The sequence below is a fragment of the Tiliqua scincoides genome, chromosome 2 (genome assembly GCF_035046505.1).
Source record: "Tiliqua scincoides isolate rTilSci1 chromosome 2, rTilSci1.hap2, whole genome shotgun sequence".
NCBI classification, from domain to species: Eukaryota; Metazoa; Chordata; class Lepidosauria; order Squamata; family Scincidae; genus Tiliqua; species Tiliqua scincoides.
This window is the reverse complement of record NC_089822.1, coordinates 88,831,972-88,853,132: the sequence shown is the minus strand read 5'-3', so window position 1 is coordinate 88,853,132 and position 21,161 is coordinate 88,831,972. Positions and strand designations below refer to the sequence as shown.

The 21,161-nt window shown below is 42.9% G+C and overlaps 1 protein-coding gene and 1 pseudogene across 3 annotated transcripts; one reads left to right on the top strand and one right to left on the bottom strand.

Annotated features, from left to right (window-relative positions):
- Positions 1-3,845: 3,845 nt before the first annotated feature.
- Positions 3,846-20,937, top strand: INIP (INTS3 and NABP interacting protein). 3 transcript variants are annotated; one of them, XM_066614875.1, is made up of 6 exons: positions 3,846-3,891; positions 6,692-6,773; positions 14,123-14,225; positions 15,648-15,707; positions 16,095-16,185; positions 17,194-20,937. In XM_066614875.1, exons 2-6 carry the CDS (start codon positions 6,749-6,751, stop codon positions 17,287-17,289), a joined length of 375 nt encoding a protein of 124 aa, XP_066470972.1. In that variant the 5' UTR covers positions 3,846-3,891; positions 6,692-6,748; the 3' UTR covers positions 17,290-20,937. The 3 variants fall into 3 exon arrangements, with proteins under 3 accessions (XP_066470972.1, XP_066470970.1, XP_066470973.1); XM_066614873.1 differs by lacking the exon at positions 3,846-3,891 and adding an exon at positions 3,942-4,009; XM_066614876.1 differs by lacking the exons at positions 3,846-3,891; positions 15,648-15,707 and adding an exon at positions 3,942-4,009.
- Positions 19,632-19,750, bottom strand: LOC136643247 (5S ribosomal RNA; annotated as a pseudogene).
- Positions 20,938-21,161: the final 224 nt, after the last annotated feature.

Below are 21,161 nucleotides of genomic sequence, written 5' to 3'. Positions count from 1 at the left end.
GGAGAAAAGGTACAAACATTCCCTTCCACATTGCTATCCAGTGAAGCCTTTAATTTCTGAAACCCTCCACATAGGCTCCGGAAGTGGGGTGGCAGAACAGACTGAAACTCCCTCTAAGATTGACTGGGGAGGTCTAAGCCTGCCCTCCCCCAGCAACAATTAGGCAAAAAGACTGCTGCTGCAGTTAAGGCTGGTCAATAAGGGAGGTGTAGTAGTCCATTCTCTAGGGATGAACAAATGACTCTGTGTCTGTGTGTGTGGAGAGAGCATTGTGACTTGTAGGCTAAGTCTTTAACAGCAAGCTTCTAATTTTTCTACCATTCTATAATACAATATTGATGGAAGATGTCTTTTCAGTATACAGGTCCAACCTTGTTATACATGGATTTGACTCAACACAAATGGCCACTGCAAATGAGAAGGAATGTGCTGATCCCTGGAGAAGAGGAAAAATGCATCCCTTTAAAATGCTTTTCTTACTGTTGTAGATATTTTTTATCTCAACATGATGAGAAGGGCCCTTTAAATTAAAGGAAAACAGTCCTTTGCAATAGTTAGAGAGAGGACAGTCAGCTGACAATCCATCAATCATTTTCTCTCCAAGCGACCCCCTCCCTTCCCCCTGAACATGTGAAAGAAAGATAATCCTTTCTAAGGGCCTGGAGAGAGACTGATTGTTAGACTGCTGTCTTAATGACTCTATCTTAACATCACAAAGGTCAGCAAGCTGTTTTTAACTCACCTGAGCAATGGGACTTCTTTTTAAATAGATTTGCTATTGTGCATCTGGACCTCCACAACCCCGTGCCCCAGGGCAAAGCTCTGCAATGGCAACACCCACCTACCTCCCCCCCCCAGGTTTTTGCTGCCACACCCGGGCAGAAATCTACCCCCCCCCCCACTCACCAGATGCTCATGGAGCCTCGCCTCGCGTGACCTCTTTCCATGCCTCTGTGAGGTTCCCTGACGCTATAAACTGTGCTTCCAACAAACTGGAAGATGCTTCAGAGAGGCTTCCGCCTCTGCTGATGCCTGGGGCTTTTGCCCCGTCCCAGTCTATGGCAGGCATGAAACTGGTTCTGGGAATGGAATCCTCATGAATAATGAGACTCAACCTGTAGTTGGGATTCCCTTTTAATTTAATTTTTATGTAATGTTAGACTCACTTAATTCAATCAATGGCACTGGAGGAAGAGGTGTGTTCCCCAGTCCTCCTCTCATTTGTTGTTTGCAAGTAAGAAGAGTACTGGAGCATCAGCTGAGGGTGACAGCAGGCAGATGCAGGACACGCCTCATCAGTTCACACTGCCTCTAGCTTGTCACTCAAAGCAGATGCTTCAAGTAGCTTCATGACTGAGCCACCCCTTCTTGTTTGCAAAAACAGTGCAACTTTTATGAGCCGCTGTGGAAGGAGTGCTAGAACCATTTTGGGGAGGAAAAAATGGGTTAGTCTTTGAAATGCTAAAAGACGCCTTGTTGTCTGGCAACTATTTTAGGCAAGCTGCAGAAATGTCCTCCCCTAGCCGACTGACTCTTGCAATTCTCTCCAGAGCTTCCTGGACAATAGTGAGCAAAAAATTTGTTTCCTCCATGCCATCTCTGCAAGTTGCAAGGCTGCGCAAGAGAGTGGTCAGGACGCATTGAACCTCCCATACTCAAAGGATGAATTAGCAGAAGTAATAGTGGTGAGTGTGATGCAGCACCAGACATCCAATAGGAAGGTGGCAGCCAACAATGGGTGGGGATCCCAGAATTCCCACACTGGAAGACAAAGAAGAAGAAATCAGGGAATTACAGCTTGTGGCTGTGTCAGACAGAGCAAGTGGGCAGCCATATTTGGAACAGGATGTCCAAATGCATTTTTAAAATGTACCGATACTGCAGAGTTGGAATGCTTGTTTCAAGTAGTTTTATGGAGGGTAAATAGATGACCAACACATGCTGTTTTATATCGGAGGGTGGGGAGGGGGAGTAAAGCTTCTCTTGAAATCCAAGCAAAGCTTTTTTTTTGTATACAGTAAAATAGTAGGCCAAGGGCATGATTGAAATTTGAACCTCAGTGGGGGCACAATCCTAACACACACCCCCACTACACTTCTGACTCATTTCATGCTCCACTGACTATTATTTTAAAATGAAACCAGAAACCACCACTCCACATTACACCTTCTGCATAATAGTTTGATGCTAGGTGGTCAGACAAATCTACCTGGGTGGTGGAACTAGGAGGACAGTGTGGGTCTGGAGAAATCTTATTATTTGTCTTCTACGGTACTCTCTTGGGAGAGGCTGGGGGTTAATGGATCAGTGGAGCACTCTTGTACTTTACTTCTTGATTTCTTTCAGCTGGTGGTGAAGACACTTCCCATTCATTCAGTGCCACCCACCATTCTGTCTTAAATTCTGTTTGATGCATACAACCACAGGTGTCAAGAAGAGTGGCAATGGCAAAAATATCTGTACTCACAACAGGGAACAGATTCCGGAAACCGCAGGCAGCCTTTCTGTAGATTTTGGAACAGATCAGATTAAAATGTTTGGCAAGCAGCTTTGAATGCTGTGTAAGAATAGAACTTTCTGTGTGCATCTGTGTGCATCTATCTATGTGTGATTACAGTGCAGGAGGTTTGTCTCTTGAACGCTGTACTGCATAGGTAGAATTTTCTGTTCATGTTTTTGGTACAAGTACAAGACTGTAAGAACTGTAAGCAGGTCCAGCATGAGGTTTTTGGCCTCCTGTATTGTTGTGTCGTTAATTGGACTAATTTCAAAATAATGACATAAAATAAAAACATCTGTACTGGGAGTGGGAGATTTCTGTTCCGCAGGATTTGCCACCTCCCTGACAGCTGTGAACCAAGCCAAGGAACTGCACTTTTTCAGAGCCAAGCTTGGATGTTCAAGGAAACCATGTGTTGTTAAATGTGTTTTTGGCATGTTTGCCTATAAAGTGAAAGGTGGGGCTCCTTTTTGTACCAAAGGGGGGGGGAGAACAAAACATATTCTCGTGTTTGTTAAAAGTAGACCCTCCACACACACATGCACACACTTCACAGGCAATCAAAACCAGTACATTATTGTCCCTCATGCCTCTTTGGCCCTCTGTTTCAATAGCTGTTTCCTCTTTTAGTCAGTGTCCTTCAGGGCTCTCAATTCTCTTTATCTTCTACAGTAGTGTTTCTCAAGTATGGGTTGTGAACCAATTTCAGGTGGGTCGCATAGCACCATGCACAACTGCTTTTGAATATACAGAGCTGAAAATGCAAGGTACAAAGCTGCTGGACAGGATGGGCTCCTAGTGGGAGAGAGGCATGGTGCTTGACCCTGAATAAGTGGGAAGCTGACTCTGGAAAGGGCTGTGTGGTTGGAAAAGGATCCAAGTCTGCACCCTGCTTTGACTGCCACAGTGGAATGTTTGCATTCTGAGCTATGCAAAATAACAGTACGGAGCATGCTGTGCAACGGGACCTTTGGCTGATTGCAGCTTAGGTTTGAAGCCTAAATGGATGATGTGACTTCTGAGCATGACATCACTTTCAGGTTAATGACATCACTTCTAGTGGGTCCTGACAGATGGTCACTCTAAAAAGTGGGTCCCAGTGCTAAAACTTTTGAGAAGCGCTGGTCCACAGGCACTCCCTTGTGCACAGCACTCTGTTGCTTGCTTTGGTCTGCGTCAGCACTGCTAGGCTGGTGACACACCCTGTCCCAGGCTGGACACTGGACCCAGGCTGTCTCCCAGCCATGAATGAATGAAAGTGCCACTCAACCTGGAAGTTGGGCGATGTGTATGTCTAGACATTTTCATACGTCTACTGGTCTTTTGCGAGGCGACTGGGAAGGGAAGGCGGGACTTCTCCACGCCGCGCACGTATGTGACGCACCGAGAGGGTGAGTGAGCGATGTCTCGTGGAGGAGCGGTCCAGTCGGGAGGGGGTATTTTCACAGGGGAGACGGGAGAGTCCATCTGGGCGGGTGGGGGAGCAGCCCATTCACTTGATAAATGGGGGTGAGTTGGAATTGGCCTCCACCAGGGATTGGAACAGGATTTTCCCGTTAACTGTATTGACAGTGTAACAGTGTATAACATACACTGTGTGTGTGTGTATCTAAACACACTATGTATATAGTGTATACATAGTGTTTGTGTATATATATATATGGTAAAGGTATATATATATATATATAGGTAAAGAGTACCTTTACTTTATAGTACTGTATAGTATAAGTATATAACAGTATAATACTGTTTATATCGTATAATACAACATATACTGTTATACTACTCTATATGTACAGTATTTTATTGTTATACTATACCACTGTTTTCTCAAGGTTTTCCTCCACTGTAACACTTCACATGGTCCTCCTATTTAAAGTATCACTGGAAGTAATGGGCGATGACATCATCATCACCGGTTACTTCTGGGTTGGGAGGCCAGATGCGACCAACAAACACCAGTAAGAGACTCAGGATGGACAGGAGGGCTTTTTCGAGCACAGAAAAGCATGCTTTGGAACCTCCTACTGCGGCTTGCCGTGTTACGTTCCTGGTCTTGCTGCCAGGGGTCCTGCGAGTATCGCCAGACACCATCTCAAGTGTCACTGGCGGTACTCATAACACTGGTTGAGAAACACTGTAGTATACTACAGTGTTTCTCAAACTGTAAGTCGGGACCCACTGGGTGGGTAGTGAGTCAATTCCAGGTGGGTCCCCATTTTATTTATATCAGACTTGATGTTCCTCTGGTATGTGATTGCATTTGGGGAAATGTTACAGATCTGTACTTTTTAACAGGCTACTATGTATATGCTTTTAACAGTGATAGTCAGTGGGACTTACTCCTGGTTAAGTGTGGTTAGGACTGCAACCTGGGATTGTTAAAAATTTTCCTGCTTCCAGTAATGACATTGCTTGTGGTGGGTCCTAACAGATTCTCATTCTAAAAAGTGGGTCCAGGTACTAAATGTTTATACAGTATACTACGTATACAGTATAGTATAGTATACTATATATACAGTGTTATACTTTTATACTATAATACTGTTTAAAACTGTATATATAGTATAGTATACTACTGTATATATAGTATAACAGTAGAAGACTGTGAACAGTATTAACAGAAAAATTAGTAGGAGGAAAATTCTGTGGAGAGACTTTCTGGTTCAGAAGATAAGAGTAGCAGTCTTAGAGCCCAATCCTATCCAGTTTTTCAGTGCCAGTGCAAATGTGCCAATGGGGCATGCATTGCATCCTGTGGTGGGGAGGCAGTCACAGAGGCCTTCTCAAAGTATGGGAACATTTGTTCCCATACCTTGAGGCTGCATTGTGGCTGCATCAGTGCTGGAAAATTGATCGGGCCCTTAGGCATCCTTACTTAGGAGTAAGACCCATTGCAATAAGTTGGATTGGACTTCAAGGCTAGAGATGGTGGACAAAATTCGAAATGGAGGAACAGAGGAAATGCAGAGAAATTATTCTCTCACTCTCAAAATACCTGTTTGGAGTCATTCAATAAAATTGGCTGGTAATTCTAGGAAGACAAAAAGGTAGTATTCCATCCCCCCCCCCACATTGTATTACTGTCTGATTAAATCCATTGTTACAAGATATTTTGATAGCTTCTATCTTTGATGATTTTAAATGTGGATTAAACAGCTTCATGGAGGATAGGTCTGTCAGTGGATTTTCAGTGAGATATCTGAACACAGAATCTCCGCTTTCAGAGGAAGTCCTCCTCAAAGTCCCAGACATTTGGAGAAGAATGACAAGATGGGCAAGAGTGCCCTGTCTGTAAGCTTCCCAGGACCATTTGACTCACCGCAGAATCAAATGCTTACAATACTGTACAGCAGTAGTTCTGAAACTTTTAGCACTGGTACCCACTTTTTTAGAATGAGAATCAGTCAGGACCCACTATGACTAGAAGTGACATCATCAAGCAGGAAGAGTATTAACAACCCTAGGCTGCAATCCTATCCACACTTACCCAGGAGTAAGTCCCACTGACTATCATTGTTAAAAGCAAATATATAGAAGCCTGTTAAAAGTACATTTCCCCAAATGCAGTCACATACCATGGTAGCATCAAGTCTAATATATTAAAAATAAAATATTGAAATGAATGGGGACCCCCTGAAATTGGCTCATGACCCACCTAGTGGGTCTTGACCCACAGTTTGAGAAACGCTGCTGTACAGTAATATTGCCTATTCAATTGCATTCTTGATTTGAAATTCAATTTGCAAACAATGCATTGATCAAGAAAACTCAAATGAACTTCATTCCAACTTAATACAGCAAACCCATTGAACCTCACTCTCCTTTCTGTGGAAATGTGTGACAAGCTCAGCCTGGCTATATGGAATCTCAAATTCCAAACAGGTCCGTTCCCCCCCCTTGGGAATCACCCCCCCCCATGGCTGATTTAAAAGCACGAATGAAGTGGCATATATGGTCCATTAAAACTTTATGCCACAATACCTTTACTAATCCTTAAGATGTCTGTTGTGTTAATCATAGCAGGCTATCTCTCTGGAATTAAAAGAAATACAAACACCCTTTTACAAACTTTCTTCAAAATTGGGAAGCTGTTGAAAACTGTTGAGATATTAATGGGCCATGATATATTAATGAGCTTTAGAGCTCTATATCTTTACGCAGCATTTTAATTTATGTTCCTTTGTTTAGGTCTTCATAGAACAAGTTATCACTGCCATTGATAAAACATAGGTTGAAAATAGCAACATGGCTGCAAACCCTCCTGGGCAAGGTACCTTTTTATCTTTGGTAATCATTGCTTGTGCCTGTCTAGCTACAAAAAAATTCTCTTGTGACTTCATTTTAGAACTGAGTGAAAAGCCAGTGAAACCTTGTGGGCAGTAAAAACAAATGAATCATCCTATCCAAGGAATATCTTTCATTCCTCTGCAGTGGGAAAATTGTAGTCATTTTGTTTCCAAACTTCATAGCAGTCATTAACCTTGAGGTCTAGCAGCTCTGAACTCAAATGTAAAGATTCTGACAAATGGGGCTAGTTTGGTTTAACTAAAACAACAGGGCTTAGGAGGAGGCATTTGTTCTGATTCAGCAAGGGAGATTTATGTCCATTCCTATCCCCATTGTGGTGATCATCCAGTCCACACTGAAAAGACTGACAATATGTGTTCCCATCTAGGGCGGTTAGTTGCTCATGAATAGAGGTTGATCAAGGGCAATGATTTGCACATGCTCTTTTCAAAAAATGCAGTAGCGATATGATCTCCAGTTGTTTTCCAGCATTCATGAATTTGCAAATGTTCAGCAGCCGTGCCATTCACAAATGATTTGTTGCAGGACTTAATTCTAATAATGATTTTTATTTATATAGCACCACCAGTTGGTGCTTGGAGCGCTTTGGATAAAGTATTAAAATGCAATTTGCACACTTGGTAGCTTTCATAATGCAACAAAATTGCATAAAAGTCCAATTAAAGCCTACTTTATGAAGGGGGGGGAAACAGGAAGATATGCTAAAGGAGAAAAAAGAGTGACTCCAAAAAGCATTAAAAGAACAACAAAGGCTTCAAAGTGGTTTTTAAACCCATGGAGGGAAGAACAAAGCTGAATATCCTCATTAAGCAACTGCTTCATAAAGGAGACAGCAGGACAGTGAAGGCCTACTGTGTTTTTTCATCTCTTCCTTTCTGAATGTTACAGACTACATTACACTTAAGAGATAGACAAAAATAATTCTGCTAAAAAGCAGTTCCCAAGGTTCTACTACAACTCCATCATGCCCTAGAAACTAAACCTGGGCAGTTGTGTACTTGCCATAGATTTCTAAGGGGCAAAAGCGCCAGGTACCAGCCACTAGGACCCCATGGAAGCCTCTCTTAGGCTCCCAAGGGGGGCAGAAACTGTGCTTCCGGTTTCCCAGAAGCAGAGTTTATAGTGTCGGGGAACCTCAGAGGTTTCCCTGACATGGGCGGAGGTTGCGCGAGTCTCTCTGAGCCTCTGGGGAGTAGGGGGGGGGTGGATTTCTGTGCAGGGGAGGGCTGCGATAGCCCGGGGGGCGCCATCACAGAGCTTTGCCCCAGACACAGGGCTGTGGAGGTCTGCAACTGAACCTGGCAATGGTTTTGCCAATGAAGAGAGCAGTGCTATGCAAATAAGACTAGACTCAGTTGTGGTTGGCTCTCTGTTGACTTCTCTTGAGACAGAGTTAGTGTTGTGACATAGTGTCCTAGCATCTAGGGCAGGGGTGCCCAAACCCCAGCCCTGGGGTCACTTGCAGCCCTCGAGGCCACTCAATGCGGAGCCTCTGGCCCTCCGGAGACTTGTTGGAGCCCACACTGGCCCGACGTAACTGCTCTAAGCATGAGGGCGACTGTTTGACCTCTCGCGCGAGCTTGTGGGATGAGGGCTCCCTCCACTGTTTGTTGTTTCACGTCTGTGATGCAGTAGTGGCAGCAAAGGAAAGGCCAGCCTTGCTTTGTGCAAGGCCTTTTATAGGCCTTGAGCTATTGCAAGACCTTCATTCATTCACAGTCCTGGACCGAGCTGGAATCCCTAGCAGTCAACACAGTCCTGGAACGAGCTGGAATCCCTAGCATGTATGCACTGCTGAAACAGAGACGCCTGCGTTGGCTCAGTCACGTTGTGACAATGGATGATGGCCGGATCCCAAAGGATCTCCTCTATGGAGAACTCGTGCAAGGAAAGCGCCCTACAGGTAGACTACAGCTGTGATACAAGGACATCTGCAAGAGGGATCTGAAGGCCTTAGGAGTGAACCTCAACAGGTGGGAAACCCTGGCCTCTGAGCAGCCTGCTTGGAGGCAGGCTGTGCAGCATGGCCTTTCCCAGTTTGAAGAGACACTTGGCCAACAGTCTGAGGCAAAGAGGCAAAGAGGGAAGGCCCATAGCCAGGGAGACAGACCAGGGACAGACTGCACTTGCTCCCAGTGTGGAAGGGATTCTCACTCCTAATCGGCCTTTTCAGCTACACTAGATGCTGCTCCAGAACCACCATTCAGAGCACGATACCATAGTCTTTCGAGACTGAAGGTTGCCAACATTCATTCATATAAGTTCATCTTTAATATATTGGTTTATGTAAACTTATGTAAATGTATTCAAATTTTAAATGTAAATTAATTCTTTTTCCCCCCCCCCAGCCCCCGACACAGTGTCAGAGAGACAATGTGGCCCTCCTGCCTAAAACTTTGGACACCCCTGATCTAGGGCATGGCTTATGGCAGTGAGCCAGCCAACCTTCTTGACTGCAACACTTAGGTTGTGGAATGCCCACCTCAACAAGCTTTGTGTAATCACTTTGCTGTTGCTATCTGGTATGTGAGCAATACTAGGAAAGGCTTTGGGCTCAATTAATGTATCTTAGATTGATCGTGGTTATATTATTTATTTTTTAATTATTTGAGATTTGCTGTTATTATTTTTTATTCTGTTTTCTTAATCTAGATCAGCATTTCTCAATGTTCGGTCCCCCACCACCACTTCGCATGGTCCACCTATTGAAAGTACCACCGGAAGTAACTGGTGATGATGTCACTGCCAATTAGTTCTGAATTGGGAGACCAGATACAACATGAGAAACATTCATAAGACGCTCAGGGTGGATTTTTCGAGCATGCAGAAAGCACATGCTGGAGCTCTACCAGCTGAGCCAAGCTTCCTACTGCTGCTTGTCACATTGCATTGCTGGTCTCACTGTCAGGTGGGGGGGGCCTGGGGGTCCTGTAAGCACCACTGGTCACTATCTCAGGTACCACTGGTAGTACAAGTACACCTGCTTGAGGAACACTGCTCTAGATGGACTTAAATTTTGTTTCTGTAAACCGTTTTGAGTATTTTCCCACAGAAAGAGAGAGTATAAATATTTTTTTAAAAAGTCTTTCTTTTGCATTTTGTCACCTGTCATAATGGTGAGCATTTTGTTAAAGTTTAAGTATTTGTGACCAATGTACCATCTCTTCTTTTTCTTAGAGTTCATTTCGATGCTTTTGCTGCTACTACTGAAATGTAACCATGTATGATAATTTAATTAGGCTTACTAATTCCCAAATGTATGTTAGTCAGAAATCTATTGATGTTGGAAGCAAACAAATCTATCTTTTTTTTTTTTTTTTGCTTCCATGATTGAGCAAGTAATAACTTTGCTTTAGGTAACAAGCAAAAGACTAATTACTGCTCTCGGTTTTTAACGAGTTATAATTATCCCAGTCAAATGACCTGTGGATCAAATAAAATTATTATACCGGGGTTCTTCTTATCCAATTAATGACCTGTTTCCCAGATTTTACATTTAACGGGCCTAGAAGGCCTACTACCGTAAGACTTTACAGGAGGGGCCTCGATATCCATGGGATCTGTTTTCGGAACCCCACTGATACCAAAAATCACAGATAATGAAATTGTGAACTTTGCCCCCTTAAGCCCTCCGAAGGGGACTGGAGCTGTGCTCCAGTCTCCTCCAGAAGACTTTCTGAAGTCTGGAGAGGCAGCAGGCGTTCACTTGCTGCCTCTGTGGGCTTCAGAATAGCTCTTAGACAAAAAAAAAAAAAGAAGCTATTTCTGGTTTCCCTCAGGAAACTGGAAGTGATGTTTTTATGCCTTTTAAGGCTTCCCCAGGCCTCAGAATGCCTTAAAGGGCATAAAAACATCACTTCCAGTTTCCCTAAGGAAACCAAAAGTAGCATTTTTTTCAGTTCTAAGAGGCATTCTGAAGTTCATAGAGGCAGCGGGTGGATGTCTTCCTTTGGGGACCAGAGCCCAGCTCCGGTCCACTTCAGAGGGCTCAGGTGGAGCCAGGTATGGCTCAACGCGGGTCCAGGGAACCCACGTTGAGTCAGATCAGCAGATGTAAAATCTGCAGATTAACAGGCTCCACCTGTATATTATTATTGATAATAATAATCAATAATAATAATAATCAATAATAATTGATTAATAATATTATTATTGAAATGTACGTACCGATTTTCAACACAAGTTCACAAACCAGTTAACATAGCTTAATAAAGAGATTCCCTGTCCCAAAAGGGCTCACAATCTAAAAATATGCAGAAGAAACACCAGCAAAGAACTATTAGTGAAAGCACTATGCTGAGGGTGAATAAGGTTAGTTATTCTCCCCCTGTAAAATTTAAGAGGTGCTCCACTTTAAAACCTGCCTCTTGTTCAGTTTGAAGGATGCAGATGTGATAGCTGATACCACTTCAAAGTGCAGTGCTCCCAAATTAAAAACAAAGAATCTTCCCTATCTGGAAAAAGCCAGCCCATGAGTTTTAATCTAGCATATTTTCCTACTACTGTATGCTAGTGTTCTGTAGGGATGTGGGATGGCCTTCAAATTTGCATTCCCCTTCTCACCTGCATTCTGAAGTTGGACAGCCCTGAAAGAGCTGTACCACATGCTATTTCTTGAATATGTACCTTGGTTTTGGGGTGGTGGAGATTGTGGTGTCAATTGGTTTCCAAAGGCGACTTATACCTGGCAAGCTCCTGGTTATCAGTTGTGTGGCATGTACTTTTTTGCTCATGAGCACTGAATTACAGGCAGTTTTTGCCACCTGAAAGTATCCAGAAAGGGTATGATGTTAGCAAAGCATTTCTGTAATATTCCTTAAAGATGTTGCTTGTCTTCTCATAAAATTAGGCAAAGTCACGATAAGTTTTAAGAGGATGTTCTTCACTGAGGGTGGTTCTGTCAGGAAAAGGTAAAGGAGAAGACTTCAGACACAGTTTTATTTAGAATTTAAATAATTGATCCTAATAGATAGCTTCCAACCTCAGGGCATTCATTATTTGATACACACATATTTCCCCAAGGACTCTGTCTTCATAAACCAGTGAATATGTTAGATCCTTCTGTCTATGTGATCACAGTTATCAGAGGCGAGTAAAATATTCATACTTCTTTAATAATTCAAGGGAAATGTAATGAGTAACATGAATTTTGCTTAATTGTTACTGAACATGTGGCAAACTGTTATAAGAAAGTGATAGAGAATTACTTTGCTGATTGTGATTGCTATAGGCACAACTAGGTTATTATAAATGGTGTGGTAATTGTTTACGTGGTGCCTAAGAATCTGTATTTTATTTCTGAACTCAGACAGTCTAGCTGACAACATGAACTGGGTGGTGGCAACAGAATGTCCTCATTTTCTAATGCTGCAACATGCAACACCTCACTGGCTACAAATTAGACATTACAGTAATGGTGTGCAGACTTAGAATAATAGAAGAGGTGCTGACACAGAAACTTTAAGATTCCAAGGATATTTTTTTTAACATACTACTTTAGGAGTAGTGTTCCTCTGCAGCCTCTGAGGTAATAATTGGAGGCCCCGGAGCCCTTGGGCTGAGAGGAAGAATATGGCCTTCTCCATTTCTCCCCATAGCTTTAAAGCAAGCAGCTGGAGGAAGGACAGGTGAGAGAGAGACCCTTCCCACTCACCTTGGAGAAATGTGGGGCAAGACACCTCTGTGGAGAAGGGCAGGTGCACATCCCTACTTGTAAAATTTATATTGGAGAAATTAGCTGGCTTTTGTTTCGTTGTAGTGAGCATTTTTCTTACATTAAGAGTACCTCAAGAACCAGACTTTAGTGGTTCCAAGCACCCTCTGCTATAGGCTTTTCGCGTTTCTTCACATTTTTCCTTCCATCTGCTTATTTGAATGTTGGATTGTTTCCCAAGCCAGTAAGATTGATGTATGATGACACTGATGGTGATTGGCTTGCAGAGGGCAGAATGAGGCCTATGTTCTTTGGCAGCATATTGAGACTAATACTCTTGTGGCATGTACTGTCAAGTTCATAGTATATCTGGGGGCATCAGTATCAGCATCTGAAACTTCTACCCTTGAGTAATTTTCAGACTATGTATTTTTCTCAATAGCAGATCTCTTAACTCAGTGATTAAGACCAAACAGACACCACTGTCACATTTCTAATACTACAATATGCCACATTTTGCTGACTGCAAATTGTGTGATAAGGAAGTACGAACCTAATTAGAAGTGCTGACCCTGAAACTGTTTTTAAAAATGCCTTCTTGTAATCTTTTAACAAAACTGTCAGTCTACAGTCAAGATGTCCCTTATTTTGGATTAACCCTCAAAACATTCATCCAAGAATTTCAGTGGAATATCTGTCAAAGGACTCCAGCACAAATGCCTTGTAGACAAAGCTGCTGAACTGCTTGTTCTAACAAAATTGCAGTAGAGGTCCATGTTTCCCGATACGTTTAGCTGCAAGAAATCTGTTCAGTGCTGAGGGCTGCAGCAGAAGTACGTTGTGAGCTGGAGGATCATAAAAATGTTGCATATTTCAGTTGCTGATCCTAAGCAGTCAATATTGCATAATAATCGACCTCTCTTGAGTGTTGCCGTCATGAATAGAGTAGACACAGTGTGCTTATTTTTGAAAGCATCTCTCAGCTATGAGGAGCTTGAAAACACTTTAGAAATAATGAAAGTGGAAAAACTATATCTTAGGCCTTTGATATCTTTCAACTAATACTAATGCTTCTGTGGTCTTGTGGTGCCCCCCCCCATTATTTTCTTAGAAACCGTCAAGAATACAGCCTTAAAATTAAAAGCATGAATTCTGTGATTCTCATGATTCTAACAAGCCCCTGAGTGGCATCAGAATGCTCAAAAAAGAGACTATATTTATGTATTTAGAGCCCACTTTTCCACCACACTCATAGGAATAAATGAGGGCGACATTTGATTTGCATTTTGTTAAAATAATTCAGATCACAGTTTTTAAAATACATATAATGCAGACTTTTCTGCTTAGGTGTGTACTTCTAGGGAAGGATGCAGTGATGTAGTGTAGAAGCCCGCTTGTAGTTCTGTTATTGGCATCTGAAAGCAACCTAAGTTGAGATCATGAATTTCTTCTATAATTAGTGTGGCTGATATTGTTAGGAAGCTGTTTTAAAGTGAGAAGAAGAAACGGGGAAGTTAATAATAGACTTAAAGGTTTGTGCTGGTTGGCTCAGAAGATTAATATATTCATCCGAATATAGTTTGGTGAAGCTTTAAACTGGTGGAGTCCAGAGAAGGGATGGACATGGCTGATGTTTACATTTTTCTCATTTTTGCCAGGCTTTCAGAATAAAAACAGGGTTGCAATCTTGGCTGAGCTTGACAAGGAGAAGAGGAAGCTGCTGATGCAAAACCAGTCTTCCACAAATCATCCTGGAGCCAGGTATGGTATGTTCACAGGCCCGTCTTTTGTTTCAGCCATGCTGTCTGGTAAAAGAAAAAAAGCCAGTGTTGCTTTTTCATGGTAGTAATATGTGCATCTGATGGATCTGTTTCCCGCAAGAGTTGTAGACACTGATTGATCCCAGGAACCAGCCAAATAAGAACAGGTGATACATTTGTGACTTCTGTATCTCTGCCTGTCTCTCTGGAGATGGGAGTCATTGATATATTTGAAATGTTTGTGTTTTAATCTCTGTTCTTCATTCAAAACTGGCTTCCAAAGGTGACTTATGGTTTAAAATCCATCATAAAACAGTAATTAAAATGCCATAAAAGAAAAAATTTAAATTTAAAAACTGAAGACAACCAGAAAAACAAGTTGGTTAAACTTCATAGATAAATTCCAGTAAAATACGCAGGGCCGGTCTAGGACTCATAAAAACTATACAGTTATTCTCTGTGCTGCTACATCTGCTGCTCTCCATAGGGACAAATTCTCAGAGCCATGTTAGCTTCTTACAGCAAAAGCAGGAGTCCTTGCTGCAAGAGGCTAATGTTGATAACTTCCACTTTGCAGAAGGGTAGCTACGTCTTTTAAAGGTGCAACTGCTTTCTTACATGATTCCCCATATATATAGTCAGAAAAAGAAATGAGAGAATTGCACATGGTGATTTGTTTCCTAATCCAACACTAGAGTAACATTTATTTATCTGGGAACTGGACACACAAAGCTGTGTGTCCCCCCATCCCTATCTACTATTTATCATGATCCTCATCAGAATCAAATATGAACTGTAGATTCAGGAAATCTCTGGAGTTTTTTGTTGGCAGAAAAACCTAGAAATATGAACCAGAGGAAGGAACAAATTCAGTCACTTAGGAAGCTGCATTATTCAGAGTTGGATCATTAGTTCATCTAACTCAGTATGTTTAACACTGGCCAGCAGTTGCCCTCCATGGATTCGGACAGGAATTGTTTCCTGCCCCCCTTTGCTCCACCCCTTAATGATTAGGAATTCTAACTGTCTACATCCATTTGTCTCATTCTCCCAGAGGGTATGCCCAACCATGATTTCTGGGTGTGTTTCCTGGAGTTCAGAAGAAGTGGCAGAATCAAATAGTCTGCTATGTTTTCCTTTGCTCCCCATGCTCTTTTCAGGATGATGGTTTTTACATCATCCGAGCTGAGATTTTCATTGGCACTGGGGTTTAAAAAGTGTCCTGAATTAAACAGTAAAATTTCTTTAAAATGACGCTCTTTTCTATAATCTTTTTCCTCCTCAAGCATTTAGCCTAAACCTTGATTTACTGCTGATAGTGGAGTAGTCACTTTTTAAATGTACTGTAACTTGTCAACATGTTGGCTACAATGAGAACTTCTCTGGGCTAGATCTCAATGGGAAACTCTTTTCCTGCATACAGAGTTCTGCAGCCACTCTACCAAACATATGAACTCCCCATCATGAAGACTATGGACCCCTGGTTAGTGCTGTTGTTTTATTCAGGTATCACTTCAGGCAAGTCCCTGGGTGGCACTGGTGAGAGAGCAAAACGTGCTGGGGGCCCCTAGAGTTTTTCTACTGCATGTCTTCCAGCTGACTTCCTTTTCTTATTTCCACTGGGGCGTGGGTTTCCTTTCTATTGGCCTAACCTGGAGTGAGTGTCCCTGGGCAGTTATGCTTCTGGTGCTTGCACACACCATCTTGCATGTCAAGTTTCCCAAAAAGTCAACTATCTCTAAAGTAAAAACCATCATGGAACTTCATGACTCTGCAATACCCGCCCCGGCCATGACAAACCTCTGCCTTTATCCCTTGGTGGATTTTTATGATGTGTTATTGGGTTCTGTTGTTCTTTTTTTGCTTGCAGCATCTCTCTAGCTAGATCCTCTCTTAACAAGGATTATCGTGATCATGCTGAGCAACAGCACATAGCAGCACAGCAAAAGGCTGCCTTGCAGGTTAGTTGTCCCTGGTCAAAGCCGATCCTGTCAGTTGTGTTGCAAGTGTCGTTAGGGCCTTACACTTTGGTCCCTGAGAAGCAGTGTCTTCTGTGGCCTGTTTTGCATGCATTTGGATGAAAGATTCATGTTTACAGAAGCTGAAGAATACACAGGCTTTTATGTAGTTTAATAGTCTAAGAATACCTTCTGATGCTCAATCTTCAGACAGATTCAGAGAGTTAGAGCCCAGATAGATGGGGGGAGAGAGAGAATCTAGCATAGAAAGGGAAAAAAAATTAATTGCTCATACAGCACTTTCAACATTAAAAAGTACTTTACAGCCTGAGTTAGATTTCTAGGATTTCCATGTTACAAATAAGAAACTGTGCTGGGAAGAGAAGTGATTGTCCAGCAAACCCAAACTAATGTAGGATTTTAACCCAGATCTGCTGGGTTAAGTTAAGCCCAGCCCCAGCCCCCCGCCACTGGTACTCATACACTAAAATATATTGGAATCCCATTTTTTTGACAGTCAATTCAAGTTGTTTGTTTTTGAATGGAAAGCTAACAGTGCTAGGGTTCTGAGCCTGTGCCCGCAATTGTGGGCATATGTCAATCATAGTCTGCATAGCAACAAAACTCTTTTCTTTTCCATCCTGTCATGCCTAAGTTCCAGCAGCAGAGGGTGCAGACATAGCCTTAGTGACTCTTAGACATTCTCAGAAGCAAATGGGGAAGCCATTAGGGAAAGCACTGCTGTTACCCTTTTGCACTCAGTTCCAAACCTGGACTCTTAACAGGGCTTTGCTTACAATTTGATGGAGCAAGATTGCTTGAATCTCACAGAGGGTAATGGAATGTAAGCAGCCTGTGTGCGGCATTTGCGTCACCTGACGTTTGAATAAAAATAGCCTCCCAATCTTTTGCTGTTTCATTTTTTGTGCATTGGTTTAGCTGGGATGACAGTGTCTGTCTTCCATGGCTTTATCTGTGTGCCATTTTCAGACAGGTCTTTTCCTCTTCCAGCACGCTCATGCACATTCTTCAGGCTATTTTATCACCCAAGACTCTGCCTTTGGAAATCTAATTCTTCCTGTGTTACCACGGCTTGATTTAGAATGAGAGAGACTCATTGGAACAAAGAACACCAGTATTCTTCAGCACTGCAGCGGTGACTTTTCCAAACCTTCCATACATCACTCATGGAATTAAGAGGACTCAAAACAGGAGAGAGACGTTTACTTATTTGCTTGAATTTTTCATTTTGTGGTCCAAACACTTGTGTTCAGGGTACATTAAACTACTTAAAATAAGTTTTATTACACTTTTGATTGCTTTGTTTTTTCTTTGTGGTCCCAAGTTTGGAAATTACTGGGATGTACTTGAATTTGCTGTCCAAGTTCATTCTTCCTTCCTCGCTTTTGCTGTTTAGTTTATTCTGTGTCCAACAAACTGCTTAATAAGAAAACACAGTTGTTCATGTGTTCTGAGTCATCCTTACAATAGCCTTGTAAGGTCAGCATTATTTTTTCCCATTTCCTGATGGGGGTTGGCACTGAAAGAGGTTGAACTTGCCTCGGGCTGGTGTGGATTTTGAACCAGGGAATTCCTGGCTTATACTCGTAGCCAACATACAGCCTAATCCTGAGCTGCCTGGCACGTGGGGCTGCAGCAGCGCCGAAAATGGTTGTTGCTGCATCCTGAATGCTCCAGGTAGGCCCGTGAGTAGCCTCAATTCTACAATGACCCAAAGGCCAGTCCAACATGGAGGCTCTGGATCCATTGGAGCTTTGCTCCACTGGTCCTTCCTCCCTCCCACTCTGCTCCCTCCCCCTGGCACTTCTTCTCCCCGCCCTCCCTCTACCTCATCCCACCCCAGAACACCTCCTCCCGCCTCCCCCCACACCCCCATGACCACCAAGTGGAGGAGCACCACTGCTAGGGCCCACAAACGTGCCATAAGGCACATTTGCAACAGTGCGCACTGGCAGTGAGCCGGCACGCAAAGCTTAGGATTGGCCCCTTATTGTGTTACCAACTTATTATACTGTATTATACTGCATGCAAATAGAGAAACAGTCCTGACTTAGGATAGTTTCGCTCATTCATACTGCATGTCTGCTTTTCCCCACCTTGTCTGAGGTCTTTGAAAATAGAGAAAATCAACATAACAGATTATTGCAGGTCAAGTATGAACTATGTGGTATGATATATCTTGGAGCCAAACTAAACGTGATGCATGCAAAGGATCTGTGAATGCTGCTCTTTCTTTTGCAAAAAGCAGCTGCAGAGGTGTGTCTGATCAGAATGGAAGGCAAACGTTAAGTCATTGCAATATCTTCACCAATACCCCTTCATCAGTACCCCAGGATTTGCAGGTGCACATCACATTTAATTTGGCCCCTGGTCTTCTTTGCATCAGTCCAATTGTCTCCTCTGATTGGCTACAGTTCTACAACAGCCCAGTCCTAAAGGCAGCAGCCACCAGAGGGCTCCTAGGGGGAAGGAGACTTTTGTTCCTTCCCCCAGGGAAAGCCTTAAGCCCCCTCAATGGGGCTTCTCAATTCTGTGCTGGCTTGAGAGACTCTGTGTTGGCCTTCTGGTTCAACATGCACTTCAGGATCCCCGTCCACCCCCCTGCCCCAGTTCCTCGCCCTGCCCTCCCCCCACTCCAGAGCACCTTGCTCCACTCCCAAGGTCCTCACCGCCACCCGGAGCTCTTACCTAGCTTGAGGCGATATCCAGCAGTGCTGGGCCAGCACCAGTGCTGATTTGGCCCAGGATGTCACAGGCATGCCTTATAGCACATTTGCAACACCTCGCACGGCTGTACACTCATACTGTACAGTGTACAGTACAGTGCTAAAAAGCTCAGCAGTGTGGTCTAAGATTCCAGGCAAGGTTAATCTATATGGTTTTGGATGTGATGACCACCTGTTCTCAGCCAGTTCTGTTTTCTATGACAAAACAGCGAAAGCTCTTATATTTTGTGTTCAGTCAGATCAGGGTTGTGTCCCTCTCTTCAACTGTTTCATGCCTCACTGAACTCTTGCTAGCCTAATTCACCTGTGATATGCCACCTACCCCTTATGTTGTGGTAGCCTTTTAGGGAAATCGTTGTCCTTGGTGCTTTCCTTTTGCCTTGAGACATGAGGAGATATAAACATCAGCGCTGGGAAAATATGTCCTCAGAAAGAGAAGTTTGCAAAATGGTACTGTGTTTCTGCAGATGAGGATAAAGAGGACCATGGTCCTGCTTACAATGTTGTTGTGGATCAATTGATGTGGGTTGTGGGAATGAGTTCTCCAGTCCAGGCTTTGCACAGTGGCGAGTACATAAAGAACAGAGGCGTTTTATTTGAAGAATCAAAAGGTTTAAAAAAGTCAAGGTTTCTAAAATGGTATGATAGGACAAGGAATAGTTTTATGGTTGGCAACCTTCAGTCTCGAAAGACTATGGTATAAGCCTACAGCACCCGGTATTCCCAGGCGGTCGCCCATCCAAGTACTAACCAGGCCTGACCCTGCTTAGCTTCCGAGATCAGACAAGATCAGGCATGTGCAGGGTAACAGGTTCATAAGTTTTATGAACATTTATTTTTTAAGCAATGATGGAACTGGAGATGAAATCATGGGCCAGTTGGCCGACGATAGAGATTCCAGCACACAGAAGCAGCCACTCTGTGGCTTTTCAGAAGCTTCTAGTCCCTGACAATTGATGCTAGGAGAATCATCCTTAAGCAATAAAGGGCATCCTGGAGAAGGAGATATCTGGATTCTGTCTAACTAATAGGTGCCAACTGCACACTGAAGCCCAATCCTATCCAAGTTTCCATCACCAGTGCCGCTGCAATGCCGCCTCGAGGTAAGGGAACAAACCTTCGCAGGCCTCCACAACTGCTTCCTACTGCAGGATGCAGCTCAAGCCTCATTGTTATGGCTGTATCAGTGCTGGAAAGTTGGATGGGATTGGGTTCTGAATCTGTTAAAAATTGGTGGACTCCAAAGGCTTCTTGTTACCAGAAAAATAGTCATCAACCTAGAGTTGATGCAAGAGTGGTAACACCACTTCCTGTTCACATTTCCTCTTTCTCTTTAACAGTTTGGCTAGTCACTGTTGTCTCCCATCATCATTGCAGTGCATTGGCTATCAGAAGTTATAAAACCATAAGTAGAATGGGTCTTGTTACTGCAGTTGTTGGATAATTCCTAAGCCATGGAATCAAATGTGTAGGTTCAGGGATGAGGTTTCTAAAACAAGCCACAATGCATATGGTGCAGATTGGTCAAATGAATCCAACTTTTAAGATTCTGTAACAACGCATTGGTTCAGTTGTGCTCAGAAATGTTCTGCCACAACAGGGCGGGCTCCTCGAAACAAAAGTGAACAGCTGTGTACTCTCCAACATTTGACAGGAAGGTCGCTGTACGAAGAGCTCGTGGTAGCTCGCTCATTAAATCTGCTCATGAATAATTTCTTAAGTTCTAGTAGCACGACCTCCAAAGCATTTTGAAAAGAATGTGTTGAAAATTTACATTTCTTGAAGAAGATTGATCTCATCGAATGCCCCCTTTGTGCCCTAGAGAGGATAAGGCATGCTGCAATCCATGATTCTTTTATTAAAGACGACTGAAACTATGAAGCTGTGTCCTTTTAACAACAAAGAAAAATAGACCTGGCTACTACACCATACCCAAGTAGTAATATTATTGTAAGCTTGCCTTTTTGAATCCTCTGCTTGTTTTTTGTATGTATCTTAATTTTGCCTGTAAACCTTGTTTTGTTTAATAAATCTTATTTTCCTTTTATAAAAATAAACTATAATTGGTCTGTGTTCACTCTTACTCATGCTTGCTGGGTGCATTCTACTTGGGGTTATTGGAGAGTTGCTAACCTCCACAGAGAGTTCCTTGATCCGTATCCTTTTGGGATTTTTACATGAGATTTCCTAACTTCTTTCTCAAAAGTGGGCTGGTGACAACTGGTTTGGGTA